Consider the following 16,774-nt stretch of genomic DNA (forward strand, 5'->3'; position numbering starts at 1 on the left):
TCCTTGCCAGCTCTTCTCCCTCCAATCCCTCCTGCAGTGGCTCCCAGAGGATCTCAGCCTGTTAGACCTCAACTAGAGTTGCAAATCTAACCTCTCCTGGCTGCTTATTTTCCTCCAGGAATCTTTTCCCAACTACACTCCCCCACAAGCATCTCTGCTTTCCCTCAACACAGACAGGTTGTTTCACAACTCTGCCTGCATATTAGAATAACCTGGGGAAGCTTTACACATTGTCCACCAAGAAGCATGTGAAAAGGCACTTGACATCATTAGCCATCAGGGAAATGCAAATCCAAACCCCAGTGAGACACCACTTCACACCCACTAGAATGGATATAACAAAAAACATGGGCAATAATAAATGTTGGTAAAGATAGGGAATAATTGGAACCCTCGTACACTACTGGTGGGAATGCAAAATAGTGTGCTTGCTTTGTAAAACAAAGCTGGCAATTCTTCAAAAGTTTAAACATAGAGTTACCCATATGATTCCAACTGTACTATGTATAGATCCATGTAAAAACTATGTACAGGTGTTTCTAATAGCATTATTCATAATGTCCAATCATCCTGGATTAAAAACACTGGGGTGGGGCGCAGGAATCTGCCTGCATGTTTAACATATGTACCTTATGAGATATCCTGAAGTTTGAGCTTCACTGACCTACAGAATCTAATTGATTGAAGGCCTTGGATCAAAGTCTGCAAGATCAGACCTTTAGCGCATGTCTCCGCCTGCATCTCTGATTCATCTCTCATCATTCCTGCACAGCTCTGTGCAGCTCCACCAACACCTGCTGCCCCATGTAACAGAAATGACCTCTGCCTTACCCTTCACCAGTTCGTGCAACTGGCCTCCAGGCCTCCACTCTGATGCCACCTCCTCCAGCAAGCCATCCGGGCTCCCAACCTCCTACAATTGCACTTACTGTAACCCAGTGGTTTTCAGCCAAGGGTAATTGTGCTCCTGGAGAGAGAGTTGGCAAATCTGGAGCTATTTTTAACTGCTACAACTGGGGCTGGGGGGATACTACTATCTATTAGGTAGAGTGCATGGATGCATCTAAATAAACTGCAATGCACAGGACCATCCTCCCTCCAGCTCCACAATACACATACCAAAAAAAAAAAGAATTATCCAGCCCAAAATACCAATAGTGCTGACACTGAGAAACCCTGCCATAGCCTATTGTCATGTAAGGTCCTCAAAGACAGGGAATGAGTAAGACTTAACCATGTAATAACCTCAGTACCAGCTACAGAATCTGACACACAATAGGTGCTTGGTAAATATTAGTGGAATGGATCATCTGTAACCCTCATCTAGCATTTTAGGTGTGTTCGCTTATCCCCACCTTATTCAAGAAAAGAATTGTGGCTGCTGACAAAAATCTATGCAATGCAAAAAGACAAAATAAATGAAGGTGTCTTAGAAGGAAAAGAAGACAAAGCCATAGGTGGTTGGGATCACTTAAGCATCAGGAATGGTGATTACAGTCCCAGGTAGACATGAGCTGCAATTTGACTCTGGGCTTCCTGCTGGCCACAGCAAAGAGGAAACATGAGATTCATGGCATTCATCCAATAAAAATACTCCATTGCTCAAGGGAAGCACAGCTTTCTCTGATGCATAAACATGACAGGCCCTGGGAGAGAAGGGAAATAGGCAACCCTCCCAATAGCATCCACACACCAGGAGTCTTTTGTGACTATTTCTCTCTTTTTTAAAGATTTTACTTATTTATTTTTAGAGAGAGGGGAAGAGAGAGACACATCAATGTGTGGTTGCCCCTCACATACCCCCTACTGGGGACCTGGTCTGCAACCAATGCATGTTCCCTGACTGGGAATCAAACTGGCAACCCTTTGTTTCACAGTCTAGTACTCAATCCACTGAGCCACACCAGCCAGCCAGGGCTCATGACTATTTTTTATAAGTTTCTCAGAGTTATTCTCCCCTCCCTGGCCTCATTCTCCTTGCCACATAACTTGGTAGTCCTCCACTTATTGATTTGGGAGCTGGTTATATGACTTTCTTTATCAATGGGATGAAGACATGTGATGCATGCAGGAGACTTAGGTTTGTACAGCTTGATGTGCTTTCCTGCATCTCTTTCCTGCATAAGAGAGTCTTTGGGTCCATTTCCCTGCATCTCTTTCCTGCATAAGAGAGTTTTGGGGTCCATGAGAAGGGCATGCCCTGGCTAGCTGCTATTCCAAACAAGGCTAGAGATATGTGGAGCCAAGCTGACTCATTAACCCACAGACCTGGAACCTGTAGCAGAACCACTCAACTGAGCCCAGCCTGGCTCAGCAAATCCCCTGGTGAGCTACAGTTGCAAGAGCAAGCCCAGCTAAGTTCAGCAGATTCCCCAGCCTCCTTCAATGCACTAGCTAAATACATGTTCACTGTTACATATCACTGAGTATGGGAAAGGTTTATTATGTGGCATTAATCTGGCACTAACTGATTAAAACACCTCCAAAGTGCAAAGTAAAAGGATAACACCAAAGCATGGCAAACATAAATAAATAAATAAATAATAGTTCACAATTATTAATAATTATTCATAAATAATAAATATAGGCAATCTTTTGCAGGGCTAAGATAGAGCAAGTGGTTCCTGTGAAGTTTCCCACCAAACTAGGCAGTAACTCCTTAGCGACAGAACACATTTCCCCCTAAGTGACCACCACAGAGCTGGGCACTTAAAGACATGATGCAAATGTGTCTATCAGTATTTGGGAACATAAGCAACTCAAGGCAATTCAGCAAAATGCTGGAATAAACCAAAGTCAAAATGCTTGCACAATTGGGCAATCAATTGATTGAGTTAGACTGTCTGCAGATTCAGGTGCTTTAAATGCCCTCTGTCAAATTAGATCTGCCAGAAGATCTAAACCGCACAATGCACTGACAGGTTTTCCAGTCTTAGCCCTCACATGGTATCCAACCTCCCATAGATGATTGGGTTCTTTATGACCTTAGATCCTTCAGAAATGGACCCCAAAACTCCCTTAATCTCTTATTCTTGTGCATAACTCCACTTAAAGTCAAAGAGACCCTTCATGTACTTCTCCCCATTGGGTGACTGGCCCGGGATTTTTGGTCTGACTGCTCAAAAATTAAAAGATTTTGCCCCATCTATACTCACATTTTCTCAACTCCTCATGTAACAAAATGGCTAAAGGCATGGACTACAGAGCTGGTCAGTCCAGGGTTTCTACCACAGCTCTGCCACTGTGTGCTGTGTGACTTTGGGAAGGCACTCAATCTCTCTGAGCCTTAGTTGTCTTAACTGTACAATGGACATAATAAACATTTACCTACCTTAGAGCTGTTGTTAGGGTTGGAAAAGTTATGTCATACAAAATACTTAGCACAGCCCCTGGCACATACTCAGTGTTTAATAATTGTGAACTATTATTATTTGACTTTAAACTCAGAGAAGAGACTGATCAGAGAGAGCTTCTGTGGGTTGGAATGCAAAAGTTTTGTGCCTCAGACAGACAGACCTGCTGTCAGCCAGAATGAGGTGAGAACACGACACCACAGGTGGCAGTGGGCACAGGCACAGCGGGCTGCCTTCCTGCACTGGGTGGCACACTGGCAGGACATCTATGGTCCAGGCAGCTTTACTTAAACACATCTCCAACAGCTTCCACTTTGGTGTTGAACACTGTTCTCAGCAATGACCCATTGTCCCTCCAGGAATGAGAGACAATTGTCATTTCAGCACCTTGGTCTGTGTGTCACAATCTAGATTTTTTCTCCCAGCAACTTGATAGGCGAACAGTACAGATTCCTATAGTTTCTTCACTAAATTGACAGCATATGAGCTATGGAAATGTGCTTTCACAGAGGCTGGTGCTGGTGCAAGAGAACGAAAAGCAAAGAGAAAGGGGGAGCAGAGAGAGAGAGAGAGAGAGAAGGTTTTCAACAGGAGTCAGATTATCAGTGGAAGCTGTAGTGGCCTCCTACATCCTGGCCTGAATGTCCCTCTTGTGAGGATAGAGCTGTGCAAACCATTGCTGCAAAAAGCAAAGAAAAACAGGAAAAGGTGGAAGCTGACATCATCTAGCAGCAAGAAGAGTGGTACCAAAAGAGGAAGATGAAGAAGCTTAAGCAGGAGTGAGGCTGGAGTGGAAACATAAGGTTCGGAAGTGTCAGTCTTGGCCCTCCCAACCCTGGTCCCAGTGGAGAAACATATGATGATTTTGATGCCAAGATACTTGAGGTAAGAAATGTTTCTAATATGACAGCAAAAGAGGAAAGAAAGAGATAAGTCCATGTCCTGGTCGCCATGGGAAATAGCAATGGAGCCACAGGCTGTGCCACTGGGAAAGTGAGTGAATGGATGACACGTTCAGAAAAGCAAGAATAGAGCAGTTCACTACTTGCATTATATAGAATGATATAAATACCAGGCAATAGTCCATGATATCTCTTTAGCATTTACTTTTTCCTTTTTAATATTATTTTTTAATTTTTTTATTGTTATATTACAACTGTCCCAATTTTTTTTTGCCCTTTGCCCTCCATTGCCCAGCTCAATTCCCGTTCCCACAGTCAATCCCCACACCATTGTTCATGTCCATGGGTCATTCATACATGTTCTTTGACTAATCCCTCCCCCTTCTTTCCACCATTATCCCCTCCCCCCTACCCCTCTAGTTGCTGTCAGTCTATTCAACGTTTCCACTCCTCTGGTTCTATTTTTCTTGTTCATTTATTTTGTTCATTATATTCCTCTAATAGCTGAGATCATATGGTATTTGTCTTTCACTGACTGGCTTATTTCACTTAGCATAATATTCTCCAGTTCCATCCATGCTGTTGCAAAAGGCAGGAGTTCCTTCTTACTTTCTGTTGTGTAGTATTCCATTATGTAAATGTACCACATGCTCATCTACTGATGGGCACCTAGGCTATTTCTAGCACTTGGTTATTGTAAATAGTGCTGCTATGAACACAGGGATACATAGGTTGTTTTGGATTGGTGATTCAAGATTCTTAAGGTATAATAAATACCAGCAGCGGGATCGCTGGGTCAAAAGGCAGTTCCATTTTTAATTTTTTGAATAAATTTCATACTGTTTTCCACAGTGGCTGTACCAGTTGGCATTCCTACCAAGAGTCCACTAGAGTTCCCTTTTCTCCACATCCTCATCAGCACTTATTTGTTGTTTGTTTGTTGATTTATTCGTGATGGCCATTCTGATAGGTAGGATGTGATATTTCATTGTGGTTTTAATTTGCACCTCTCTGATGGCCAGTAATGTTGAACATCTTCTCATAGGTCTATAGGACTTCTGTATGCCCTCCTTGGAGAAGTGTCTATTTAGGTCCTTTGCCCATTTTATAATTGGATTGTCTGTCTTCCTGGTGTTAAATCATATGATTTCTTTATATATTTTAGAGATTAAACACTTTTCCAATATATTATTATAAAGGCCATATACAAGAAATCTACTGCCAACATCATACTCAATGGGCAAAAACTAAAAGCTTTCCCCTTAAGATTGGTGTCCTCTTAATGCAAGGAATAAGGCAAGGGTGTCCTCTTTCACCACTCTTATTCAACCTAGTACTGGAAGTTCTAGCCACAGCAATCAGACAAGAAAAATAAATAAATAAAAGGCTTCCAAATTATAAAAGAGGAAGTAAAACTGTCATTGTTTGCAGATGACATAATAGTGTACATAGAAAACCCTATAGTCTCCACCAAAAAACTACTCGACCTAATAAGTGAATTTGGCAAAATAGTGGCATACAAAGTCAATATGCAGAAATTGATGGCATTTTTGCATAGCAACAATGAATTATCAGAAAGAGAAACTAAGGAAAAAGTCCTATTTACTACAGCAGAAAAATAAAGTACCTAGGAATAAATTTAACCAAGGAGGTAAAAGACCTGAACTCAGAAAACTATAGAACACTGAGGAAAGAAATTGAGGAAGATACAAATAAATGGAAGCATGTACCCTGTTCATGGATTGGAAGAATTAACATCATTAAAATGTCCATACTACCCAAAGCAACCTGTAGATTCAGTGCAATTCCTATAGATTCAATGCAACTTCTATTAAAATAACAATGGCATATTCCACAGATCTAGAACAAATATTTCAAAAATTTAAATGGAACAAAAAAGACCTTAATAGCCTCAGCAATCTTGAGAAAGAAGAACAAAGTAGGAAGGATCACAATACCTGATATCAAACTATACTACAAGGCCCCTGTAATCAAAACTGCCTGGTACTGCCATGAGAACAGACACATAGATCAATGGAACAGAATAGGGAGCCCAGAAATAAACCCAAGTCTCTATGATCAATTAATATTTGACAAAGGGGGCACAAGTATACGCTGGAATAAAAACAGTCTCTTCAATGAATGGTGTTGGCAGAACTGGACTGGTACCTCTAAAACAAAGAAACTAGACCACCAACTTACACCATACACCAGAATCAACTCAAAATGGATAAAAGACTTAAATATAAGTTGTGACACCATAAAAGTCCTAAAGGAAAACATAGGCAGGAAAACTTCTGATATGTCTTTCAGTTTTAAAAGGACATATATCAAGATGAAGAAACAACCCAGAGGCTATGTCCTCTGCTGCCACTGGGCCATCATCACCATTTGCTGTCTCACTGGCATCAAAGACATGTTTGCCAAGGTCTTGGGATCCCTGCAAGCTCGACATCACCCAGGGCCTCTTCCATAGGCTCTCTCACCAGGGAATCTGCCAATAGCTGACTGATAAGTTCCAGGAAGAGTGCAGCCCTCTGCCCACCTTGCCCGCTTCACCCCCAGGGGGCCTTGAGAAAGGATTCAGAGCCAGAAGATGAGGAGGAGGTGAAGACCACCCAGGAAATCAAGGCTCCATATGGTCGGATTTAAAGAGAGCCACCCCTGAGCTCCCGCAGCCTCACACACCACAGTGTTGGTGGGGTCGGCCTCTGGAGGAGACTCAGTCTCATGCTGTGGAAAGTTAGGGTTTTTGTTGTTTATTTGTGTTTTTTTTTCCAGGAGAGACCAACCTTAACTTTTTTATTTACAAATAATAAATAATTATAATTTTAACTTTAAAAAAATGCTATCCCACATCTACAGCTCTTACAAGTTAAGTAAAGGGTATGCCTTCCCCTTTCTCATTCCTTCCTCTCTACCTCAACACCTTAAGGATGGGGTAAGCGGGTGTAAAGAGCTAAACACACACACACACCACCACCACCACCACCACCACCTCTTTGTGTCCCTGCCTTTGGAAAGGGAGAGAACTTTTCATAAGATTGGAAACTGGAGGTTTAAACTGGACCCGGCTGTGAGTTTTAATAGCTGGAAGTAATCAGAAAGTTAAGGGACCCTCTTCTACCCAGTAGGGTAGAAATTTAACACACAGTTGATAATAGAATTTAAAACAAAACCAAAAAACCAAACTGCTCTATATTTGTACCCTGTGGAGTTGAAACTTCTTCCCAAATTACCTGTCATTTACTATATATATTATGCTAAGAGCTTTACAGACTTTACCTCACTTAAACCCCACAACATTCCTGACCGCCCTCTAACAGATGGAGAAACTGAGGCTCGAAGAGATAAAGTAACTTGCCCAAAGGACTCCAGCTGAAAAATTATCAGAGTGAAGATTAAAACCCAGGTTTGCCCACCCACACAGGCCTGGCTCTTCCCCCTACATGGAGCTGTTACCTCTATACTATCTTCAGCTGACTGTTTGCAGATGCCACCTGGGCCTCCTCAATTCCACTCTGCAGACCGTAGCCCCAACCTGTTAAATGGGCTCTGTGGGAGAAGATTATAATTGTGCCTGGCCACAAGGTCTGCAGGGAGTTAATAAATTATTCCAAGAGAATATTTGTACTGAAGGCCTTATTGACTGGAGTCTATTTCCTGAGCTGGCACATTTTTTTTCTCCCCTCAGTAACTGTTGCAAAGCAAGTTCAAATGCAAATCTTGATGCCTCATCTATAGGACCCCTTGCTTACCTCCAAGGATATACTGTCAAAACCTGCCTGCCAGGCAAAGCCATCGCAAAGGGACAATCCTAGGGGGGGAAAAGAAAGGTAAATCTTAGGGGTCCCAGGTTTTCATAGAAAAAGCACTTTGGTTCCTTTCTCTGTGGTTTTTCAATTGACTATCACTTTTCTCCTTCCCAGACTCATCTTTTCCCTAAAAGAACCACAACTGATTCACTGCAGTACTGTGATACCCAATAAATAGAAACAACCCAACGTCCAGCAGTAGGGAAATAGGTCAGTAAACCATGGTACAGCCGTCCAGCAGAGTGCTGTGAAATCATGCTAAAGGGTGAGAAAGAGCTCTGTGTCCCCAGGACAGAGTGGTCTCCAATTTATATCTTGTCAATGAAATTAGCAGGGTTTAGAAAAGAATATATAGAATATTTATTTATATTAGCAAAATGAAAAACGATGGAAGGATAACCAGCAGAAAATGGTTCCCTGGGGTGGGGAGAGAAGGACAGCGGTAAGGGGAGGGGGAGCAGGGCTTCTCTGACACAAGGAACGGGGGCACAGCAAGAAAGGAGGAGTGGGGCGTGGTCCGCCTGGCCACATGCAGTCAATAAGGTACACAGTATGTAGATAATTTTTAAAAAATAATAATAAAAGTAACTACAAAATGCAATGTGGTGTCATGGATTGGATCCTGGGTCCAAAAAAAGAGACATTCGTGGAAAAATGGTGAAATCTGAGTAAAGTTTGTAGTTTCACTGATAGATAGTATTATACTGACATTACTGTCTCAGTTCTGACAAACGTGCCAAGGTTATGAAAGATGCTAATATTCGGGGGAGTTGGATGAAGGGTAAATAAGGGGATTCTATATGCCATATTCACAACTGTTCTATATCTCTAACATTTTTCCAAAATAAAAGGTTTATATTTTTAAATAAATGAGGCGTGCTGAATGGCATACGAATGAATAAGCATGATGAAATCATAGGGAAGCAACTAAAGTTCATCTGCTTTTAATTATCCTCATAGATGGCAATGCCAACAATATCCATGATTGAATGCCCCCTCTTCCCACCAGGACCACCACTCGGCAGCACCCCCTCTTCATAACCCTGGGCTCTAAGGATACTTGCTATACCATGTTTAGTTTGGAATGATGCAAACATTTTCTTTATACAAAAATAAAATAAAATTTCAAAACAAAAAGGAAAGAGCCATGATATCAGGCATAAATAACCCAAATCTGAGAGCCACTGCCAAGAACCCCTGTCTAGTCCAGGTTATGACAACTCTCACCAAATCCTACAGGAGTAACAATCATGGTGGGATTCACATGCAGGTCCACCCGAGCCCAGATCCCACCAGCTTTCTGATGGACCTTCTTGGGGGCAACGAAACACGAACCACACATCGGAATGGGAACCTGAAGTTCTTCTTCCGTCTTTCTAGAGGTGTCAACAGGGACATGAAGATTTCATCAACCAGAGGGGTGCTTTGCCCTTGCATTGGAAGTCTGCTCTTCCAGGGAGGTCAAATTGGTGGAGCCTCAAGCACTGAACCTGGCGCCTGGAGGCAGTGGGCACAGCGGCACAGCAGAACAGCAGCTGAGCACAGGCCTGTTCCGTTCAGGTCAGCAAAGAGTTCCTTTGAGCAGTGTCTCAGGGTTCTTCACTGAAGGGAAGGGCCCTTCTCATGGAAACTCCCCACAAAGCACACATCACTGCCTCAGCTGTAGGATTTCATACTTAATTATGGCTTATTTGTGGCATGTTTTCTGATGAGAACCATCATTTCCAAGACCTGCAGGTAGGTGCCCACCTTGGAGCCTTTGAAAGAGTTTCTTCATTGTCTCATTTGCCCCAAGATATCTGCATGGTGGAACCCCTCAGCTCATCCAGGTCTTTGCTCAAAGCTACCTCCTCCTAGAGGCCTTCCCTCACCACCCTCTCAAACTGAGGTACACCCTCCTAACACTCTCCATCCACTTACCCCACTTTATTTATCCTCGTAATGCTTGCTGTCTCTTGGCATCAGTCCACATGTTAACTTTTTGCTGTCTTCCTTCTTTGAAGGCTCCATAAGAGCAGGGTCTGTCCACAATGCATTCCCAGAGCCTGCAGCTTCTCAGAGTAAACCATAGGTGCAAAGGTCCTGAGGTGCAAGTGACCATGGCATGCTTAAAGAGCAGAAAGAAGGCCAGTGTGGCAAGAGGGAACGTGCTAGGAGATGAGCTAAGAATGGTAGGCAGGGGCCAGATCACAAAGGCCTGTGTGGACCATAGCATGTGGTTTGGATTCAATTCTGAATATAATGGGTAGTTTCTGGAGAGCTGTAAGCTAGGGTTCCATTTAATCTAAAGATCATTCTCACTCTTATATGAAGAATACACTAAACAGGGCAAGTGGTAAAGCAGGGGGGCAGTTATAAAAACTACTGGAATGCTCCAGTGGAGATGAGATGGTGGCCTAGATCAGTGGGATAGCCCTGAAGATAAAGTAGATAGACAGCTTGTGGGTATATCTTGGCCATTTGCTGATGAACTGGGTGTGGAATGTAGGAGAAGGAAAAAAGGCAAAGATGACTCCAAGTTTAAAAATCTTAACAAATTAAGGGAGATAAATGTTAATGGGAAAAATACAATAAAAATAAAGAAAAGAAAAATTAAATTATTAATGTGAAAAAATTATCATCACTAATGTTTATTAAAAATCTGAGTAACTGAGTGGATGATGGTGGCAATTACTGAAATGGGAGTGCCTGGGGGTCAGAGGGAAATATACCTTGGGTGGAGGCAGGGGTGAAAAATGAAAAATGGCTCATGTTTTGTTCCATGAACACCAAGGAACCAGAGGGGCTTAATAAAAGCTTTTGGAAACTACTACCCACTCCCCTCATCAGATTCACAACCCTTTCCCTTCTAGCAAAAACTTCTTCCTTCCTTAGCCAAGCCCAGCTTCCTTGCACAGATAGGAAGGAAAGCAATTCCTGGATTCTCAAAAGGACCACAACACAGATGGGTCTATATTAGACTTTGTACCAGAATCCACTGGGTTCCTAATTTCCAAAGATGGCCCCCAGCATGCATGCCATTCTTCTTGTGAAGGAGCAAAGCCAATTTCCCCTTTCCCTTAGGCTGGCCTGGCCTTATGATCAGCAATGAGCAATAGGGTATGTTATGGAAGTGATGTGCCAGGTCTTCCGAGCCTTAGGAGGACTGGCAACTTTCACTCCCTACCCATTAAAAACCAGCTGCTATGCTGGGAAAAGCCCAAGCCACACAGAGAAAACACATGGATAAGAACTGAGGCAATCCAGTTGAGCTCCCAGTCAACAGCTAGAACCAATTCAGCAACCATGAAAGTGAGCCCTGTTGAATGCTCCAGCCGAGTCGAACTCCCAGATGACTGCAGCTCTAATTATGTCACACAGAGCAGGTCTGCCAGCTAAGCCTAGCCAACTTCCAGAACCATAGTGATAATGAATTAGTCTTAACCTAAGCTTGTTGTGGTTTAATATCCAGCAATTGATAACACTCAATCTAATAACTACCATGTTTCCTTGACTCTAGGATTCTTTTGATGTAGTAGTAAGCCTACACTAAGTGTACATATCAAATGAAAAATACATCATGATTTTAGAAACCTGAAAAATCTGCTCAATGTTTATCTTAGAATCAAGAATATGAGGGGGTACCCCCCCAAACCAGAATCTATTCATTAAAATTTGCTTATAAACAATTACATGTTTAAACTTCAGCCACCTTCAAAAGTATTCTCTATTCTATACAATACACCTATCGAGACTTTTCTTTCCACTGCTCAAAACAGTTTTTGAACTCGTTGATTTTGATGCCTTTTAGCGCTTCTGTCATTTTGTGTTTCATCTCTTCCACATCAGCAAACCATTTTCCTCTGAGAACTTTTTTCATCTGGGAAACAAAAAAAAAGGTCACCTGGGGGAAGACTGGGTGAATAGGGAGGGTGGGGCACAGGGGTCATGCCATATTTGGTCTAAAACTGCTGAACACTTAGCAAGGTGTAAGCAGGTGCACTCATAAACCACCCATCATGAAATGGGCAAACACATTAAAAGAGTCTTCCAAAGAAATTCACTGAAGCCGAACCAGCCTCTCACAATAACACCAGCTGGTACACTGATACAGATGGGTTCCTAGAACACTCACCTGAGGGGAAGTCTGTACTACAAAAGGCCTGCCCTCCAGAAGATAATTCCAATTTTTTGGTTCCCCTCCATCTTGTATGGTTACTACATAATCCCAAGTTCTGTACCCTCCACATTCTCACACTTACTTCAATTACATACAGAAAACAAAATTAATCTTCGGACAATTCATATTGCATCTGGCTTATCACCTGGTTTGTCCCTAAATTGACTGTTTCTTCAGAATGAGCAGACATGTCCCATTTTCTCCCTCTTAGGGCATCTTTCAATAACATCACTTTTTTTTGATGAAGTAAGACATAGAAGCTGTCCTAAAACTCAATTTATGGAAGTCAGTGGAGGCCAGAGTTCAGACTGAAACTCCCAATCTTGCCTAATTAATGACACATGTTATTGCCCCAGTTCCCCTAACTGAAAGCAGCCTCCAGAGCTTGATGTGTTTTCCCAACAATAAAACACAATAAATGAATTAGTGTCCTGAGGGACCGTGGCGGGAATAAAGGGAAAGCCACGAAAGATAGATGATGTCTCAACTAATTTTATGATTTATCGATCTCCACTCTGCTCATTTTGCAATGTGGGAGAGCTCATTTTTCTGCCAGGCCCACAGTGGTGTCACCCTTGCTAATAGATATGATTACCATCCCCAAAACTGTGTTTGTGAAAATAAGAAGTGTGGCTTCTCTCTGCTGCTGACCTCAGCAGTTTTCTTTTATTATGTGTGCTGGACCTGCCAAGAACCCAAATTGATGCACTTATCCAGGAACTTGTTGGACAGTCACGAGCATTTTTCTCATTTTTCTTCCAAACAAGTTCATCTTTAAGCAAGTGCAGATTCATGGTTTAAATTACAGAGTTGACACCTCATCTGTTTCCAGTGTATGTAACCTCACAAGGAGGATCCTTCATGAGGTGGGAGAGCAGCAAAGGGGGGAGAAGTGTCACCACTAACTGTTTTTGGCCCATATGACAACTTGAATTTAAACATGTATTTGTCAGGACCCAGCAGAAACCAATTTGGATGGTTCAACAATTCCATCTAGCAAATATTGATTGGGTACAAGTATTGTGCTAAGTGTTCTGGAAGTAGTCAGTCAGTCTGTATTCAGTAAATGTTCATTTAGTACATACTATATGCTAAGTGGACATCACAGAGTGAACAAAATGGACATTGTCTCTTTGCTCACAGAAATTATGCCCCACCGACCAAAGACCGAATTTCAAAAGCAGTGACTATGAAGAAAGTAGAATAGGATGTGTTAGCCAACCACACCACAATTGTGCTATGTGGCACACAATCAGTGGCTTACAGTGACATTTATATCTGCTCATGCAACTATACTCAGCTTGGGTTTGGCTGATTTGGGCAGGGCTGGGCTCTAGGCCATCAGTTCAGCTCAGGTCTGTTCTGGTGTCTCTGATTCTTCTGGGACCAGCAGGTTTCCCAGGGCATGCAGCTCTCATGGCCGTGGCAGAAGTGAGGAGTATGAGCCCAAAACTTAGTCAGACTTAAAATCTTTGTGCACTAACATCCTATTGGCCAAAACAAATCATACGGCCAAGCTCAAATTCATGGGATAAAGAATTAAACTCCATCCATAGTTGGAGAGGGAAGGGAGTGAACATCTGATGGGAAATAATCCAATCTACCATGAAGGGGGGCAGGAGATTTAGAGGAGGCAGTCTGTCAAAGACAAAGCCTCAGAATTGAAACCTGAAAGAATAGACCCATCTTGCCCCCAATTGGCTTAGTGATTTCTTTGCTCTTCAGTTGCCTCATACGCAAAATGACAGAAGCTGCACACCATGAGCAGATATTGCACTGCAATATATGGTGCATTCTAGACTCAAATGTTGGTTGAACAAATAAATGAATATTTAGTGCAACATTATTTATAATTGTAAAAATGCAGAAACTACTCAAAGGCCCTCATGAGGTAATAATTAAATAAATAGCAGTGTGTCTATACCTTGGAATATTATGTTACTATACAAAATTTTCTCATTATAAAATTCATTATTAAAAATGTGGAATATACAGAAAGATGCCAAGAAGAAAATGAAACTCATTCCCCAGAGGTAGCCTTTGGAGCATGTCCTGCCACTCTCTGTGGCATTCGTCACCCATGCACCTTCATGCACACATGTGTGTTTATCTAGCACAACTGAAAGTGTGGTGAACTTATGAATTAGAGTCCTGCTTTTCTCCCCTTAATATCATGTTGAGGTATTTTCCCATCTCTATAAATTTTTATAAAAAGGTTTAATGGTGTGAGAAATTGGTACTGATTTTATAAGGGTAGAAAACTGGAGTACAAAATTATGTATTCAACATGATTTCAATTTTACAATCATTTCACAGAGACAGGCATGTGTGTTCTGTGTGTCTGTATGAATGACTGTGAAGAGACCAAATGTGAAGAATAACCATTCTTCACATTGGCTGTCATTTCATTGTTGATATTTTTCTCCATCTTTTTCATGTTATATGATGAACATGTATTGCTATTGCAATAAAAAAAATGTGTTTAAATAGAGACAATGAATTTGAAAGGAAATGAGGGTGAGCTGGTTAATCACCTCTGATATATATATATATGATTCTGTGGTTCTATAAAACAGAAGTTTAAGGGAGCTCCAGGCTCACCTCAAACTCCCAGGGTTGTCTCTTCTGTTCAGGCTGAGCTTAGAAGTCATGGGAATGGCTAGAGAGGAGAGGCCCAGGCCAGGAGTCCATGGGACCTAGAGGGTCTGCCCCATTGATTTGGGGGTCAGGAGATAAGGGGATAGATCCAGGTGGTCAGGCAAAGCCAAACACAGAGAAAAGTAGGCTGCAAGAATCCAGATGTTAGGAGGTCAGAAGATAAAAAAGAGCTGCAGTGGCTAGCCCTCATTCAGGCCCCAGACTCTCTAACACTCCCTGAAGGGCAGGATTGGAAGGAACTCCAAAGCCTGACCCTCAGGACTTCCCTACATCCTCACTCTCCTGACCAGGATGGGAAGGACAGTCTTGAACATCACTTTCCCCACAGAAATTAGTGGAGAAGTTAAAGGCAGTGGAAACCTAACAGCATGACCTGTTAGGGCATCAGCAAATGCTGGCCCAGAAACCTTCAACCCCCTGCTGTCATGTGGGGAGAAAAGTCAAAATTCTGTTAGCACAGCTTTTGGGGTTTCCCTAATTCCTTTCAGCAATCAGCCTCATTTCCCTGTCTCTACTCACATGCATGCACACACACAGACATGCACACGTGTCCACACCTGCCAGGGCTTTGCTCATGCTGTTCCCTCTGCCTGGAATGCCTTTCCCTCACTTCCACTCCTTTAAAGTTTTTACAACTCCAAAGCTGTCTTCCAAGAAGCCTTTTGAAAAACTGTCATGTGAATAAAGCTAGAGAAAGGTTCTGTTTTAATCCAGGCCCCTATCCTTGCTGGTTGTATGACCTTGGGCGAGTTGGATCATCCTCCTGATCCCAACTTGCTCATCAGTAAAATTAGATTATAAGGTAGCTGCTTCAAGGATTAAAAGAGAGAATGTAGTTCAAATATCTGTCAAAAAGTAGTCAAGTCCATTTCAATAAAGGCCAACAAATGTCAGGTGCCATGTCCTTCCTAGTAGCAGTTCTCCACCCAGTTTTCTGGGTAGTATCTTGTCTATATATTCACCACCTTCTGTCAGAGTTTCCTTTTAAGTCTCCTGGAGTCGAGGATAGTGCAATGCTAAGAACAGCACCTCCAAATTTAGATGGAATTTGGGTTGCATCCCAGCTATGACATCTCCTCGTTGTGTGATCTTGAACAAATTCTTTCATCTCTCAGAGCCTCAGTTTTTCCCATGTGATAAATAGGCTTAAGGTTTAATATTGGGACAGTTAAGTAGAACAGTGTCTGACACACAGGAAGTGCTGGAGGGGGCTTATTACTGCTTCATGGGGTTATGATGAGGATCCAATGGGCTTATGCCTGCAAAGCCCATATCCAGAGCCCTGGCTGGAATGTAGAGAGCCCTCCAAACACACAAGTAGCATAATCTGGTATTTGGTAAATAAGTCCAATGTCCCTCTCTCTTTACCCCCTCAGCAACTGTAGAGACGTCAGTCAATTTCTTTTCAGACCAAAAAGGCCTGTTCTCTTCAATATGCTTCAATTCCCTCCCCTGAGTTAATTTAGCTATGTTGCCACCCCCCACCCAGGTCCTAAATTGGAGGACTCCTGGAGTCAAGCAGGATCATCCTCTTGCACCATGAGGACCCAGGGGCTAGGTAATGTACTGTGTGGCTAATTTGAAGCCAAGCAGAAACTGACTGTGGAGAACATCCACCAGGCTCATTGCATTTCCATCCCCGTAAAGGAACCCTATGGTCCAGCCCAGCCAGCTCCCCTCATCGACCAGCTAATGGGGTTGCATGATTTCCACTCCCCAGGAAGCTGACTTTAATAATGGGATGCCAAGGAAAAAATGGTGCTAGCAGGGAGAGGAAGGGAAGGCAGGTGAGGGTATGACTCGGCATCTGAGTGACACATCCTATATGAAGTTGATTCATGTCGGAGCAAATCTGGGCAGGGACCAGCTGATTCCGGTAGTGAAGTT

General features: G+C 42.6%; 1 protein-coding gene across 1 annotated transcript in view; it reads left to right on the forward strand.

The window, feature by feature from the left end:
- MRPS5 (mitochondrial ribosomal protein S5) overlaps positions 1 to 7,002 on the forward strand; it is a 34,111-nt gene extending 27,109 nt beyond the window's left edge. The window contains 7 exon segments of the mRNA XM_028518373.1: positions 4,016 to 4,116; positions 4,202 to 4,363; positions 4,365 to 4,452; positions 6,567 to 6,700; positions 6,702 to 6,813; positions 6,815 to 6,884; positions 6,887 to 7,002. Of these exon segments, the coding sequence (XP_028374174.1) occupies positions 4,016 to 4,116; positions 4,202 to 4,363; positions 4,365 to 4,452; positions 6,567 to 6,700; positions 6,702 to 6,813; positions 6,815 to 6,884; positions 6,887 to 7,002 (783 nt within the window).
- The last annotated feature ends 9,772 nt before the right edge of the window (positions 7,003 to 16,774 follow it).

Source organism: Phyllostomus discolor, chromosome 3 (assembly GCF_004126475.2).
Source record: "Phyllostomus discolor isolate MPI-MPIP mPhyDis1 chromosome 3, mPhyDis1.pri.v3, whole genome shotgun sequence".
Taxonomy (NCBI): domain Eukaryota; kingdom Metazoa; phylum Chordata; class Mammalia; order Chiroptera; family Phyllostomidae; genus Phyllostomus; species Phyllostomus discolor.